The 16,719-nt window shown below is 36.7% G+C and overlaps 2 protein-coding genes across 2 annotated transcripts in view; both read right to left on the reverse strand.

Annotated features, from left to right (window-relative positions):
* LOC107084094 (ribosomal protein S6 kinase alpha-2-like) overlaps positions 1-9,867 on the reverse strand; it is a 34,416-nt gene extending 24,549 nt beyond the window's left edge. Inside the window, exons 1-2 of the mRNA XM_015373777.1 lie at positions 9,314-9,867; positions 821-937 (exon numbers count right to left, since the gene is read on the reverse strand). Of these exons, the coding sequence (XP_015229263.1) occupies positions 821-937; positions 9,314-9,418 (222 nt within the window). The 5' untranslated portion in view covers positions 9,419-9,867. The remainder of the gene's footprint in view (positions 1-820; positions 938-9,313) is intronic.
* Positions 9,868-11,091: 1,224 nt separating this feature from the next.
* Positions 11,092-16,719, reverse strand: part of LOC107083981 (ribonuclease T2-like) — a 9,274-nt gene continuing 3,646 nt past the window's right edge. The window contains exons 4-10 of the mRNA XM_015373605.1: positions 15,774-15,823; positions 14,520-14,577; positions 14,225-14,293; positions 13,575-13,684; positions 13,382-13,430; positions 13,217-13,291; positions 11,092-13,097 (exon numbers count right to left, since the gene is read on the reverse strand). Of these exons, the coding sequence (XP_015229091.1) occupies positions 12,903-13,097; positions 13,217-13,291; positions 13,382-13,430; positions 13,575-13,684; positions 14,225-14,293; positions 14,520-14,577; positions 15,774-15,823 (606 nt within the window). The 3' untranslated portion in view covers positions 11,092-12,902. The remainder of the gene's footprint in view (positions 13,098-13,216; positions 13,292-13,381; positions 13,431-13,574; positions 13,685-14,224; positions 14,294-14,519; positions 14,578-15,773; positions 15,824-16,719) is intronic.

Below are 16,719 nucleotides of genomic sequence, written 5' to 3' on the forward strand. Positions count from 1 at the left end.
TATATATATCTTAAAGTAAATCGAATCCACACAGTGAATCTTGACAAAATTAAAATAAGGTAAAAATCTGTCCCTATCCGCCTTAGAAAGAATTAAAATGATGGAAATATTAAATTGATCCTATATTAATATGGAACAGATGATACATAATATTCCATTTTAGTCAAACTGTTGGAATGAGTCATGACAATGTCTTTTCAAAATCAGTTATATTTTATTTCTTTATTAGTTAGATTTTTTAAAGACTTGCAAAAAGATGAGTGATGCACATTATCTTAACAGTTTTAATGTCATTCAAATATTTTTAACCCATAAATAACTGCCTACATTTTTCTTCCATTTGATGGCATACATGATTGGCTGATGCATTTAACTGCTGCAGTCAAGAAGCTTGATGCTATCTCTAAATAATCCACCAAAACAACTTACTTTCTTGTGCCCTACATTTGGATCTTGATGGATTTAACAACTGAATCTTATAAATGAGATCTCATTATTCAGGTTTTTCCCCTGTCTACAGGCGGTTCTCAAAGTCTCCATCTGATCGGCTGCTCAGGCTCATGATGAATCAACCTTTTGAAGCTAACATTTATCTAGTGCACAAGGTTTTGTGATTGTGACAGAAACAGTGAAAAATCTTAACACAGAGCCTGAGATAAAGGCCAGCAGAGTCTGAACCAACTCTGATCTACTTGCCAGATTTAGTTTCATAAATGTGTTGTTTGCATCATAACCTTTATTTAATTTATGTATGAAGTTACACCATATTTGTATTTTGGTATTCCTTTACATAATGCTTAAGTTATCAAACTTGTATTACCTTTCCATAGGATCCTTGTCCCAGGACCTTCAGTAACTGGAACTGAGAGGGGTCCGCTTTTTCACAGCCCTCCTTAACATGGTGGCTGATATCAATCTCCTTAAGTACACTGTCATCCTGAGGGAAAACAATGTGGAGATCATTATTTGCAATTAATATAGTCATTAAAACTGTGTCTGACCCTAATAGACATGACTTAAATAGGTAAGATCTAAAATAAATGCTTAGAGTTAATGTCATCAACAATAGTATTCACACCCCTAGCAGATTTATATTAAAAACCTTTTTTGACAATCAAGAAAATGTTTCTGATAAGATTGTTGAGTCATTCTTCAAAAGTTAATGTTAAATGATTATCAGTTTAAAAAGACACATGGTGAGGTGAACAAGTGTTCACTCAGATTTCTTTCTTTTTTATTTATCTCTTTTTAATTGTTCAGTTTATCAAACACATTATAAAAACAGAATATGATAACCTGGATAAAACAAAACTTTTAGATCATGATTTCATTCATTAAGTGAAAATCCATTCAGTCTTGTCCTATGTGAAAAATGGATTTTCCTAAACCTAATGTCAGATGCTGTCAGCTGATGTATAGAATCATGAAACTGTTACTTATTTTAATACCAGAGATTGGAAGGCTGGGTGAGATTTATTCTTGGATATTCTGCCATGTTTAGGGGACAGGTGATAGGTGTCACTAATCTAGCACTCACAGTTTTAGGAACCACGGATGGACGTATTACAACCTTAAATGTAGTCTTTGCTGATAGATGGAAGATTAGAGCTCTCTTGTATACTAATGCAGGCGCCAGGTGTATATATAGTGTCTGAATAAAGCTCTCTCTCTGCTGCTTGTGATTATAATATTAGACAGGATAGCCCAGTTCAAGTAATTGTTATGCCCTTAAATTTTTAAAATAGTTAAACTTTAATACTGATTTGGGATTGATAGGGATTCATAGACTTAAGAAATAAATATGTGCACTGTAGACTTAAGAAATAAATATGTGCACTGTAGGAAAAAAAATATAACCTGGGGGAATATTCATTAAAAAAAAGAACAAGTAGCATGAGTTTACTCTTAATATAATTTAACCCTTAGCAGCAACAACTGGGATCAGGAATTGGTTAAATCTGGCTTAGTCTTTAATATCACCAGTGAAACATTCAGACCCATTATCCTTTACAAAAAATTTTTTATTTCACTGTGTTGAATGTTTTATTGGGGGCTAAATGACTCGTCTAATGTGACGTTAATGTATCTGAATTGTGTTTAATTCCAGACTTTGGTAAGCCAATCAAAACCTACATTTAAAAAGAAATAATAGAGTTGCCCATACTGCTGTTTTTTAAATCTTTGTTCTATTGCAGAACAACTGTGTGATGAGCTTAAGGTTCTGTACTGAAGGCTGAACATACTCCTGGTAGAGACCAAAATTCACATTTCCAAATAGTCCAGATCTTAAGAAAGCAAAGCAGTACCCTGCCATATGTTTGATTATTTTAACAATGGTATGTTTCTGAAATTTTGTGTGTGTTTTGGATAAGATGTAGATCCCCAAGTATTTTCCCCAAACCCTTGAGGGTTGTTGGTCAGTAGTGGTTAAGGCCTCAAGTCTTTCCCATGGATGCCAGTCTCTCTTTGTTATTGTTAAATCATGGACTATGACCTTGTGCAAGGGAGTCCTTCGGTGCTTTGATTGTTGTTTTATGTTGTGATGTCAATGAATTTCGCTTATGTAACATTTTTTTTTTTTTTTTAATTCAGTCATGTGTTTTTGACATATTTTATGTTTAGATAATTATTTATATCTGTTCTGTAGGTTAAGTAATAATCAGCCCTAGATTTGTTTTGTTATACTGAACTCAGTTTTCTAAAAATAGAATTAAAGTTTAATCATATTAAATTAATGATCTAAAATGGGATATAGGGCCAGGTCAGTTTTGACAACTTTTTCCTATAACAAATAAGTAATAATAAATAATAATAATATATTCTACTATTTTTAAAGGCTGCACTTAAAAAAAAAAAAAAGAAATTGTCCAGAGAGCTATTCTAAACAAAATTTATTTTTGTTTTACACTTGTGTAAACAAAATGACAAATAGATCTAAGTCTAATAAGGTCATCACTTTAAAACTCATGTTTTTTTGTTTAATCATCTAAATTTCCCCAAACAATATTTGTGCGGTGATTTGAATAAAAGAAGTGTAGAGAAAAAAGCAAAAAACAAAAACAGAGGAAAACTGTAAATACGTTTTCATAGCAATGCAAATTGATCTGTCCCAAAAGGCAAATGGTATTTATAAAACAAAGGAAATATGCCTTATAATAGAGCCGTTGTTCGAAAAGAAGATGAAATTAAGTAAATGTAAACAATGGAAATGATAAATTTGCGGTTTTGTTTCTAATAAAATAGACTGTGTTAGAATAAATTACTTTTGTTGTAACCCATAAGCTTGCAGCAGCTTAATTGAGAAACTGAAACTGTGTGATGTCTTTTTTTTTTTTGAGAAGAAAAACACCTTTTTTAAATGTTCAAAAGGTTAAACAGCTTCAATTTGGTAGAATATGGTCCGTTTAAGCTGACCAAAAGGTCAAATAAAAACACTCATTGTGTCCATTATTTATTCTGAGAGAGAAAAGCTGAACTGTTTAAATAATTTAATAAGAGCCATGTGCAAAGTGTTTACAGTTTTGGCCAAATTTTTTGTTTTTAAAAATGTAATTTTTGGAAAAATCAAAAAAAAAAATGTTTTCTTTTTTTTTTTTTACCAATCTGCTTCTTTGGCTTCCATAGCTCAGAGTGACATCAGTTATTAGATGTTCTTAGATTATTACTTATAACTGATGACCTGATACACTGTGTAATAACACAAGCTTCAATATACAGGATTATTTTAAGGACATGTTTTATAGCTTAAATTTCCTTGCCATTTAAATTAAGGCCACCCCCCAGTGGGGTGATTGAACACAAAGCTGGTTTCTAAAAATAAGTGCAAAAAAAATGTACTGTATATTTTTTTAAAGGGGAAATTTATGTTTCCAAAAGGAATATTGCTACAGTCTGTGCGATCTGATTTTTTACACAGCTGCTTCTAAGCCAAACACCCAGCCTTTAGCACATGGATCTCTTGAAACTGTAGAGACACATACAGGAAATGGATTTGATACTAAAAATGTCTTTAGCATTTGCTAATAGTTCAGAAAAGTAGCCTTATTTTTTATTTCTTTCTCTGAAGAGACAGCAATTTCCAAAATAAACTTTCCTCTTGTTTCATCATTTTTTACCAAACGGAATTGAGCAGCAATTAGAACAATATAGTGAAGATAAAAGAACACAAATTTTGTTATATATTTCCACACAAAAAACAAACAAAACAAAAGCCATGTAAGTCAAATGGGTATTAAACTAAATATTTAAAGAAAAACACATTTCAAAAATAAACCAGCTAGTTGTAAATTAGTGTTATGAAATGGTGGTAGGATTAAAGTAGCTTGTAATCAATGTCCATAAATTCTTTGTTTCAGGAAAGAATAAGTAAATCATTAGAACATTTTGCCTTAAACTTTAAAAATAGTCTCTAAGCTTCTAGTTTGGGAATAAATGTATTGAGTTTGCAGGGCTCTCTTGCATTGCATTGCAACTCTGACATTGGTCAGTTCGTGCGAACAATCATTGCATTCTGAACACCTGCCAATATCACGCCCGTCATCCAATCAGCGTCTTTTTAATAGAAAATATTGTAAAGTTAAAGGACCACCTGTCAATATGTTCCTAAGCCAATCAGTGTCTTTTCTTGCACCAGCAACAGAAAGCAGTTACCTCCTCTAGCAGTATGTGCACTTAAGAAAACCTATTGATCAAGGTATATCATATGCAACATGATCTTGTCTGTAATGTAAAAGTGTTTTTAACCCTTTAACTGCCTGGTCAACCAAATGTTGACCATTTGCTGATCAAAATGCAGGTTGTAGGTTGACCAGGCAGTTAAAGGTTTAAGAAGGAAAAGTAATTTGTTAGATAAAAAAATGATTGTAGGGAGCAGCAGTAAGGAGAACAACATAGCCAGGATGAGGGGACAGTCGTGTCACCCTAAGGAACTTCAGAACCCCAGCGGTTGATCAGAGGAGCCACTGGGCAAACAGCACACCAGAGAATGGCTCCCCATTCTTCTATGGCAGATCAAGAGGATAGCCGAGGAACACCTTGGTAGATCGGAGAAGCCCACGGGGGAAACAGCACTGAGACTAATAGAGGTTAACTCTGGAGGATTGAAGGAGCAAGGCGGAAGGTCGGATAACATTACCCTGAAGGTGGAAGAGAGGCTAGTGCTGGCCAAGAGTATGACAGCAGCACTTTTTTGCTGCTCAGTCAGGGATAATAAGCAGTGAGAGGCCATGGCTGGCCAGAACTAGCCTCCAGAGGAGCTGGAGGCTGCTGGGGGTGGAAGAATGAAATCGGGGGATCAGGAGCGGAGCTAGATGGGGGGCAAGGGGTGGCCATAGCCACCCTTCGCCAATCATTAGCCACCCCTACCATTTTTTTCCCTCTAATACAGATGGTTGCAGGAGTAATACTCTGAAGTGGAATATTCAAAACATTAAAATTTTTTGTGGTTAAAATATACATATAGTAACATTAAAGATGATAAGCACAGATTTCATGCTCTTTTCAGAGCTAGATTTTGTGTTATATGGGGTAAATAGAAAATTATGTCTCTGAATGTCATCTAGGAGTCTTCAGTGAAATCATAAATAACTATTTTAATAAAAACGTAATAATCAATTTATATATATATTAGTACTTGTAAATATCAATTTTATGCTGAATAATTGTTGATAAAAGTTGGTAAGTAATGACAAAGGAAGAGGTGTTCACCCCAGAACTCAAACCTGAAAGAATTTTATCCACTATACTTTTTATTTAGAAAGAACGGATGATTAAATATATGGGTCTATTTGTTAGCAGAGGCTGTAGGAAAGTATAGTTTGTCTTTATTTAGAATATATGGATGTTGTGCTTGTTAATTTTCTTGTTGCAATAGTGTAGATTGACCCTGACGTTCTGGTGCCTATACACTTTCGGCGCCCCCTCAGTGTACATTTTCTGGCTACGCCTCTGCCGGGATCAGAAGAGCCAGCCAGGCAGACAGAGTAGCAGAGCTGTCTCCTTCACTAAAATAGTAATCAATTCATACTTACTCATCTCTTATAGTTGATACCTAATGATACAAAGTCATTGTACATTAAGAGTTAATAATTCAACTTTTATGATCTCACACTGGAGAAATTGATTTTAACAGGTAAGTAAGATTATCTGAAGATGATATTTTTTGTTATTTCTTGAAGTGCAAAAATCTTATTCAATTGGTTGATCATTTTATTTACCTACTCAAATCAGATAAGGTTATTTTCAAGAGGGATTTAGGTAATGTTGGTAAACTTCTTGCAGGGTTTATCCTGAACAGGTGTGTCCATCTCTCAATACATGTGCCTCTCCACCACCAAACTTAACATGGTGAACAGTGTTACAGGCAGAATAACATTAATCACACCTTGACATTTTCTTGTCTGTCACATATTGTAAGCTCAGAGTGAAACTGCTCCTATCTGTGGAAAAGAACAAGGTGCCACACCTGCCAGTTCTGGTATTTTCTGCCAGGTGCTAGTTGAGCTTCGCATTGTAGGACAGTGAGCACAGGGCATACAAGAAAACTTTAGGCCTGGGGCATAAATGTGTTGTTTTAACTCTAAAACACAGTTTACATCTCTCCAGAGCCATACTTAGGCCAATATTTAAAAAGGCAGAGCAGATCAATCCCAGTGATTCTGTGCAGTTGGAGAGATGTCAGATCTCTGTTTGCCATTCTAAAAAAAAGTTAGAAAAACAATCCTCTGGACTTTGTTTTTAAGTTTCAAGACGTATAGCATCACATCCAGGAAGCTTTTTCAATTCAAAATGGCAGGCTTTAGAGAATCGACCAAAAACAAAGCCTTGTTTTGGCTTAGAAAACATGCAAATTGAACCTGACGAACGGATCCTCCTTCCCTTGGGGGGTGTTTGGTTTCTTTAATAGCCTGTAATACCCAATACCTGTCTATATCTCTGAAAGGGGGAGTCGTTAAGGTGAATTGTTGGCCTGGTGGAACAGGCAAGGTGTTCTGTTCCCCTTACAGGAGAAACCCTACAGTGCCTTACAGTACTATCATCTTCACCAAAGACAGGAGACTAAGGGGAGAAGAAGAGAAGAGGGGTAGCAGCTCTGAGATGTAGCTATTTGAGCCACTGTCTCAAAGAATCTGTGTGGCTGCTCCTTCTTCCCACTTACGGTGGTACCTGTAGGGATCTTCAACAAATATTTGCAATAAAAACAGATTAATATGCTCAGATAGACAAAATGGAAGGAAACCTTTGCTTTTGACCCTTCTTAGTTCTAATTATTATAACCACACACTTTTTCAGATTGCATCCGGTAACATGGTGCACAACATACTCAGTACACCCTCTCAAAAATTGCTGTTTTTAAAGTTGCTGTAAATCAGCACTACAGGGTGACAGAATAACTGTCCACAAGGAGTCCGCGCAGAGGGGCGTGGAAGTCCAAAATGACATTAATTTAGCTGCAAGGATCTTGCAGACATGTCAAGCATAAACCAAGCTTAAGTTATCTGCATACCTCAGATGACTGATGAGCATATTACCCACCATACATCCAGTCTTGCACAAAATAAAAGGGACCAGTGACAGTAACGCCCCCTTGTCAAACTCAATGGGATTGGCAACCGGTAACAGGAAAGCTCGGGGACAACGCCTCGCACAATTTGATCTTCATGGTTGTTTATTAAAATAAAAAAATCAATGAAATAAAATTGTATAAGGCAATAGGACATGTGTTAACAGTCCAGATTAACAAATTGCAAATAGTAGAGAAATAAACAAGGAGAGAAAGTATACAAATACAGGACAGGATAAAGGCATTTTTTAAAGAGGAAACAGGAGAAAAGGGGGTTCTGCCAATGGTGTAAATATCGGTAAGCAGAGACTGTAGTTGCTTAGGGGCCCCCAACCTCTTAGGGGCCCCGTCACTGACACCTGGTTGGCCCCCTATGCAATTGTGGATTAGGACGTCTCTTTGCAGATATAACGGTGCAAAAAATTTCTATTTTGCCCACCTGATGCTTACCTGACTGACTTATTTATAACCCAACACATGGCAGATTTCAACAGGATGGTGAGCCGTTTAAACACAACAACCAATAGCAAAGCAGACAGTGGTACTTTTAATTACTATGTTAATAACTGTGTATAGTTCCTTGGACGGTTGGTAAAAAACGACACTCATATAATATGTTTCAAACCGCAATGAAGATCTTAAAGGAACGATGTATTTGAGTATTATTATTTTTTTCCCTACGACTTGGAATTATGGGTAGATTAAAACCATAACCGTTATGTACAAGGTGTTAAAGATGATAGATACCAGAAAGAGGTACTTAAGCTGATTCAAGAAAAGAAAAAGCAAAGAGCTGCTGGAAGAACGGAAAAAACTTCCCAAAATAAACACGTTGTTTCAAAGAATCGAAGAGGGAATGGTGGACGTTGCGGCTACGCTGAGTAAAGTTTGCGGCGATGAGGTGTTGTACTTCGTATGGGGGCCCACCCAGATAATGTTGGTTACGGACCTATTGTTGTGTCATTACGCCATTGGGTTTTTCACTCATTTGCAAGTCAAACACACCATTATTAGCAGCACAATGTCTCTCAATGCATTGTGCAATCTTAATGAGTCTAAATAATGGCACATTAATCATCTCTTTTACCAGTCCTGACCTTGTGAAAGTAGAGGTCACAGGGAAGAGTCAAAATAAACCTGGGGGAACATGAAAATCCCAATGAAATGTCATGATTGTAAAATGATAAAGTGTAAACTTTAAGGCCTATGAATGATCGCTGTCACCATCAAGGGCAGATGCCCTCCAGAGAGATGAACATTCTCTCAAACTAACAATCACTCAAGCTGATTTAGACGCATCCATAAAGGGAGGTCTTGGAATTTTTTTTACTGCATTTATAGCTCAGGCATGTAGGTGTGCTGGGCACCTCACACAGTGACCCTATTGATGTGTTTGGGCTATAAATAGAACCCCTCTGCTGTTGCTTTCACGTATTGACAAACCTGCCTCGCTTTGCCTTGTGCTTCATAGATGTGTGTCCTACACCCAGCCTCTCACACAGCCAATCTCTGCCAAAACACATCTCCATGTGGGCCTCGGGCTCCAATTCTTGGCAGATTGAGAGAAAGGCAAAAACTAGTACTGCCTACTAAATTATTCTGCAACAAACTGAGCTACGAGCTGTTTGTGTTTATGTTTTGGGATGCTGCCTGTCCAGGCTTCTCACATTCAACACACACAGCTGCAGTAGTGATGCAGCACTATTCACCTGTGCATGCCTCCCAACTAAAGGTGATGTTTTCATCACTAACCTCCAACTGACAGAACCCAGAGCTGTTCTTGTTCCGCGTCGCCTTGTTCCTCAGGTAGATCGAAAACCACCTTCGAACTGTAAATTTGCGCGTGCTCGTATCCATAGCAACGATCCGACCTGTGCATTTATCCCATAATGATGAACATCTCCCTGTTGGAGGGCGGGCTCACAGACGCGCAGCTCCTCTTTTAGATCCCCTGTTTGTCTCGCAGTTTTCCTGCTGGCGCATCCCCAATCTGCGGTTTATCCATCCTCTGCGCTCCGCTAACAGATCTCAGTTTAGCTGGACTGCGACGCGAACCCAGTGATTGAGAGAAGAAGTTGGAACAGAGCTGTTAATCCACGCAGCGGGTCGATGCGCGCTGTAGGATTGCCCTGCGTGTTTTGCAGCAAGCTCAGTGTGTGAAGGGGAGAGAGGTGACGAATAAATCCTTTCTGCTGAATCAGAAGAGGTGTGCATGAGCTTCCCTCCTCACATCTCTGCATGGGCATATTTGGGTTTATCTTCTGCGCTCCCTCATTGTGAAACAGGGATTGTCATCAGTCACATTGTGCGCCACCCTCCCTTTCACCTTCTGTCTTTCCCAGCAGCGCACAGCAACAGCTGGTGAGGTCACATGGCGCAAACCTGCAGCCTCCCCCTGGATGGATCTTCTCCGTTGCTGCATCCTTAGAGATGCATTTATTTTGACAACATATCAGGACACGATATGGCGTCAGAATTAAATAAAATGCTGAGCAGAGAATTGGATAAGGATGACACAATCTGGGCCAATAGTCACACTGGGAACGCAGTGATCTGGTTTGTGCAGTAAGCATCGGTGTGTGTGTTTGTGATGGTATTTGGATCTGTCACATCAGCAGCTTTTGCAGCGCTGCAGTGTTACATAACCTCAGGAAGATGCAGAAATATATAGTGATGAGCTGGGGGTTAAAACCAGAGCTGTTATCAGTTTATGAAGTTTCCACAGTTTACCCGTGGGGTAATTTCCTAATATTCAGAAATAAAAAAAGTCAGACTGATTTTCACAGGTTGGTTTGACACAATCTGGGTCACATCAGGTAAACAGTTTTTGGAGCATTTTAGGACTATTGGAAAATGTAATCAAATGTGTTCAGTCAATCTGCTGTGCTCTGCTGTGGGCGGAGATTCAGGATTATGGACTGATGCCTTTGTCCTAGTAGGATTAAAGCTCTGTAAGGAGATCACAACATTAATATTTATACCCAGCAGCCAGACTGTGACACAGACAGCCTTAAATACACAAGTACTGCTATGCTGAATCATACTACAGAAAGAAAGAACAGTTAATACCTTATTTTTTTTTAAGTTAGATTGTCCAAATAGAGTTCCTCATCAAGGGTTATTGATACATTTCAAACTTTCACTTTGCTTCTAAAACACTGTAATTACAAGACAGCTGATGACATCAGTAAGAATCAAATATTTTTATTCATAAGGAAAATAAGAGCTGAAAGCACTGTGCAATAAGCTGTGATTTTGAGACAACAGCAAATATTAATTTACATCAAACACCCATGTATAGAACACATAAAAATAAATCAAGTTAACAGGTAGAATCCAGACTGTACTTGTTTGTTAAGCATTTCTAGAGTTTCATTACAAAAAAAAAAGAGAAAGTGACTTAGCAACTTTCTGATTGCTTTTTATATTTTGCTTTTATATACTTTGGCAAAAACTCAAAAAGAAATTATATGAAACCATCAGAAATGTTAAATGAATGACATGAAGAAGTTCCAAAGTAAAAAAAAAGAAAAAAAAAAAGACAATTTTATTTCACCATAAGAAAAACCCTTCAGATTTCCCTGGATCAACTTTAAATCCACAAAAAAAAGGAAATACAACTATGAGGTCTTTAAAAAAGAAATGATTTTTAGGGATTTATGTTTAATTACGAAATACTACCTCTATGTCTTTTTTCAAATATTATTACTCACATTCGTTCATATCTCTATTAATAATTTCCTCTTGCATTATATTGTCAACATTATTTGTTGTTAGTCTTTGCTTTTTTTGCTGAACTGAACTTCTTCATTTATGTTGAAGAATAACAATACAAATACAAAGTATTTAAAGGCCCATATCTAACCTTACATTTTATGTAAAGTTAAATAAAAAAAAGTTCATTAATAAACAACGGCTCCATCAGGCTAAGTTGTTTCTTGGTAAATACACTTTACCTGCAGCCTATTGATGGTGGTCAGAGAGTCTGTGTTGCCTTATTTTCAGGAGCCTGGCTTCTGTTTGTGAGCCCCAGGACAGCTGTAGCTTCAATGTATCTTGCAACCATAAGTGTATGAATGACTGAATGTAGTGTAATGAGCTTTGGGGTCATCTGACTTGAAAAGGCACTACATAACTACCTGCAATCCAGATCAAGTTAGGCAGATTTCAACAACATTGGGCTATAATTCAGAAAAAAACAAAGATCACACATGGGACTCTATTGTTTGTCTTATTCTATTCAGCATTAGATTATAAATCAGATTATAAAATACCAGTTTTCCCAGAACAGCTATGCAAAAATATACTTTTTTTCTGTCTAATCACATTGCATTGGTCTGGTAGTCACTAAGGCAGTGTGTTGACAATATCCATGGGTAGATGGGTAAGAATGTCCTCCAGCATAGTGCAGTAAGACAGAAGGAAAGGGAGGAAATCAAAACTATCTCACTAGGCTAACTCATTAATGTTATCACAGAGTCTGACTTGAATCCTCACAACCACCTAAATTCTGCTGTCTTTTGTGTCTGATGAATAGTTCATGTGTTTGTGGAAGTTAAACAGAAATAAACAGGGGTGGAGGTAAAGAAGAAGATGATATGTTAATCTCTTGCATAGAGGAATTTGTGAAGATGGAGAATACAGCAGGTATGTAAATCCCAGAGGGATCTCTTTTAAATAAAAGATTAAAAAAAAGAAAAACTTGGCCATACTAAATAAAAGCTGATGGCTTAACTTCTGTGGGGGGTTGTTTAGGCTGAATTTACTCTACAAGTGATGGAAACAGAAATTTAAATCCTTGTTTGTACTCAAACCTGGCCAATAAACGTACCCCTGAAGGTATACCAGTAATTTGTGTTTGTAGTTTGAAGTCACAGATTAAAAAGTAACAATAGAGCATTTAACAAAATGTTGCCGCTTGAAACTTTCAACCCATTTGACGTCAGTAAAAAAGAATTTGTCCACGCAAAGTTACAGAAAGGCTGAGTTGCACCACCTTAAGCCCTGTTCCATGCAGCGAGTACAAACCCAGCTTAAACCTCTTCACTTTAGGGACATTGGCATGATAAAGAGGTTACTCCAAAAATATTTAGCTTCCATGTTTATCTTTCATTTTTGTTTCTGTAAATGCAAATATGATTTTGGCTAAAGTAAATTTGATTTCAAACTTTCCTCCCATAGTACAGAGCGAGAGAGTGGTTACATATTAATGTGCAGGCTAAATGAGAATGCATTTACAAACAAAAGCTAGGGTTATGGTTAACCCCAACCTTTTTTTTGTGCATAAAAAAAAAGGAGATTAGTAGTGTGTGACACTTCCTTTGTCTGAGAATGTTTGCATTTAAGGAGTAGGCGGGTAATAAACTGGTATATCATGGGCACAAACGCTGAGTCCAGACGGATTGTTTACACCAAGAGGATGGTCCCCGAGTCCTCTTGAAAAAGTGTCGATGGAAAAATGCTTCCCACAGTCATGCAGAGTGAATTCAGCGTCGAAACAGATCTCAATCTGTCCCAAGATCTGGGGCTCAGAATTCTGCCAAGAAACAAACAAACAAACCAAAAACTTGTGAAACTACCTAGCATTTAATAGTTTCACAATACAAGACTGAAAATTGCAGTTTGACTATTTAAAGGAAAATAAGCTGTTTATACCTTTGATGGATGCACACACTGAATTTTAACTTTCACACCATAAAACCTTTCCAGCCCTTCCTCAATTTCTGAAAACTGCAAGAATGGCAAAATAACAAAGTACTGTTGGTGTTATTTCAACTTGGTGTTATTATAAATACAGTGCTAGAATACAGCTAAACTTACATTGTAGTATTTGTCAGATGATGGGATGATGTTAAGCTTCAGCAGGATGCTGCAAAACGACAAGAAAAGATCTTCAATTAAGGTGACACAAAATAGGTGAACTTCAGTAATCACAACAAAAGACCTAAATAAAGCAACACTGCTTCTGCATAACATGCAGGTGCATGAGAAATCATCTGTAAGCAACCTGTACCTGTTCAAATCCACCTTATGATATAATTCCAGCGCCTTGCTGAAGTATTTATGTTGACTATTCAGGGAAGCTGCTTCAGCCGCACATGTTCCATGTTTAGACCATTCGTACTTCCTGTCGCAAAAAGAAAAATAATTTTACTGATGGAAACAAAAGCAGATCAGCCGCAAATAATTTTTACATATTCATACTTTACAAGAAAACATTTTGACCTGGACTAGATTAATCTTGGTAAATTACAGATAAATTAATATCATATTGGAAGCAGCAATAACTTATTTTAAAAGGATGCAGAGACTGAAATGCAGTCAGATATGCAATCTATCTTTTTTCAAAAGACTGTATAAAATTAGATGCAAACAAAATGTGCTCTGTACTACTGTATATTTTAAAAGATAATTGATCACTGAGCGCCTGAGGTACATGATTATTGAAAAGTAAAATAAGAACTAATGCAAAGCAGCTAATTGATGCCAAGTAGCCCTGATAATGTTTCCAAAACTACAAAAAATTGCATCAAAACAAACAAAATCTTAAAGAATACTAACAAAATAATATGAGTGTGTATGTGTTTTGGTATGCAACCAAAATCAAGCATAAAAAAACAACTATAAAAAATAAATTGCTTAAAAATAGTCAAATGATGAGACATTCCAGAATTGTACAGATGAAGGATTAAGCAGGTCTGGCCAACTCTTCCTCATGTCTGGGAGCAGATCCTGAACAAAAAAAAAGCAATACAAAACAGATTTAATTTATACATTTCAAAAAGGTTCATTTTAAGTGGAGAGAAGATTAAAATATATTTCCTTCTTAAGCTTTTCCAGATAGTATTAAAGTTGCACAGCTAATATGTTAATATTCAAATGAAAGGCTATAATCCTGTCTGTTCTTAGTGCTTCAAAGTTTACAGTGTCATAGATAACAATTGGTTCACTGCCATACCTCTATTTCAGAGGAGTTGAAATGCCAGGAGGAATTGCAGTGGTTCCCTTTATCAGGCCTGAAACAAAGAAAGCCCAAAAAAACAGACATTAAATCAAAGCCAACAACAGTGCACTACAGAGATGTTTTCCCCTAATTGTAATTTAGAGATAGTTGCTTAACATAGGTTGCTTTCCAGTTGTAGCATATGAAATCGAGGCCAATGTTTAAAGGTTGTTACAAAGGCAAAAACATATTCTTTAAGAATTTTTTATTTATTTATTTAATAAACAGCCCTACACAAAAACAGTTCAATAAGCAAAAACAAATAGGTGATCTAAAAACCAACATGGTTATCCAAATGTGTTTGATCACATCAGATATTAATTAAAATAAAAAAATGAATAAAAACACCTTGAAATAGTCTCATGTCACAGCAAACGGGCTTGAAAGCAGATGAGTAAATCCCATCTGAGTATGTGAACTACTCACTATGATAGAAAACACCACCAACTGACATGATGCCAGCTGCAAGATCGCTCCACCCACAAGGAAATGCAAGGCAGCGTAAACAAGCCCCGGCAAATCCAGGAGAGTGAAGCACCGTGCATTTGATGAGGCATTTTCACCGATCAGCAAACCTTAAGGCAAAGCGACAGGCAAAATGTTTTTTCTACTTCAAGACAGTAGATTTATTTCAGGTTTAAGGTAAAAACTCATCAATTAATGTGAAAGATCATGCTCTCCACATACAGAGGAAGGATAAAAAAACAATGGGCACAGGCTGGCTGTGAGCAAAGTTGATAGGTTACCATTGTGGAAAATACTTTAAAAGTGTATTTTTTTTTCCTATCAAAACATATTTCAGAACAGTGAAACAGGAGAGCAGATACTTTATGCCGCCCTTTAGACTTCCTGTATGACAGTTTCATTATTATATTAGTCGGTTGGAACATAATGTTCCATATTTCATAATAAGGAATGTAAAAGGACATTTTACCTCTGCTTATTGATAGAAAAGGTCAGTCTGTGTGGAACAACAGTGTCTGATGCACCTAAAGCCTTACCAAGACTTTGATGGCACTTAAAAGCAACGTATTATCCTTGGCTATTTATACCACCATAGTTCAGTACAAATGCATCTATTGTTAAATCCCCATAGCATACATAAAAATCACATTCTTGGGAAGGAGAAACATTTTTCTAAAATGGGTTAGAACTTGTCAAGAAGACAGAACAATGGTTTTTCAAACTAAAATACAGATTGTTCCTTACCACAGTCCATGGAGCGTCCAGTAGGTAAAGTTGGGATGGCAATGTTCCATCTGAAAAGAGATAAATATTCAACAATGCAAATCAATACATAACTGACTTAAAGAAATTCACTACTACTACTACTAGCAACAGAAATAACAATGATGACAACATGCTTGTATTCACCACAAGGAGCTGAACTAGCAATGGTTTAACGTCCTCTACTTCCAGGTTTGAATCATTAATAATAACTTCTAAGCAATTAAATATGTGACTAACTGCTTTAACAGAACGATGGATAACAAATGGGATTGGACTAGGGCTGCAGCTAACAATTATTTTGCTAATCAATAATTTTTTTCGATTAATTGATTAAAAATCGGATAGCAAAATGATCCCTAAAGAAGATTTTTTACAGAATTAAGCCAAGTTAAATTCAAACTTTTCTACTTCAGGAGTTCTGGGTTACGCATATTAACAGGAATAAAAAAAAATTATAAAATTAATGATTTAAATATTAGGGATGGGACGATTTATGAAAACCGTCCGAACCGTTCGGTTCGACTGTCTCGGTTCGATTCGCGTGTGTTTCGTTCCGTTCATGCACTGCTCCTTTTTCTCATAGGGGAAGCGTTTACACTCCAGAGCAGAAGGTGGCGGTACTGCGACCAAAGCCAACCACCAGTAGTAAACAAGAAGAAGAAGAAGCAAAGCAACTTAGCCGGGTGTAGCAGGGAAAAAAATCAGTTGTTTTGGAGAATTGTGTCGGAATGGCGAGTGGGAAAGAACAGGAGTTGGAAAAGAACAGGAGTTGGAAGACGCGCCAGCAGCACTTTATAGGTCTGTTGTATGGGACCGCTTTGCATTTAGAGTGACCTACGACGACGGCGGAAAGAAAGTTGTGGATAAAAGTGCAAGTGTGCAAGCATTGTGCAACACCTTTTGTTTATGCTAACAGCAACATGAC

Source organism: Cyprinodon variegatus, unplaced genomic scaffold (genome assembly GCF_000732505.1).
Source record: "Cyprinodon variegatus isolate N-32 unplaced genomic scaffold, C_variegatus-1.0 Scaffold5, whole genome shotgun sequence".
Classification (NCBI taxonomy): domain Eukaryota; kingdom Metazoa; phylum Chordata; class Actinopteri; order Cyprinodontiformes; family Cyprinodontidae; genus Cyprinodon; species Cyprinodon variegatus.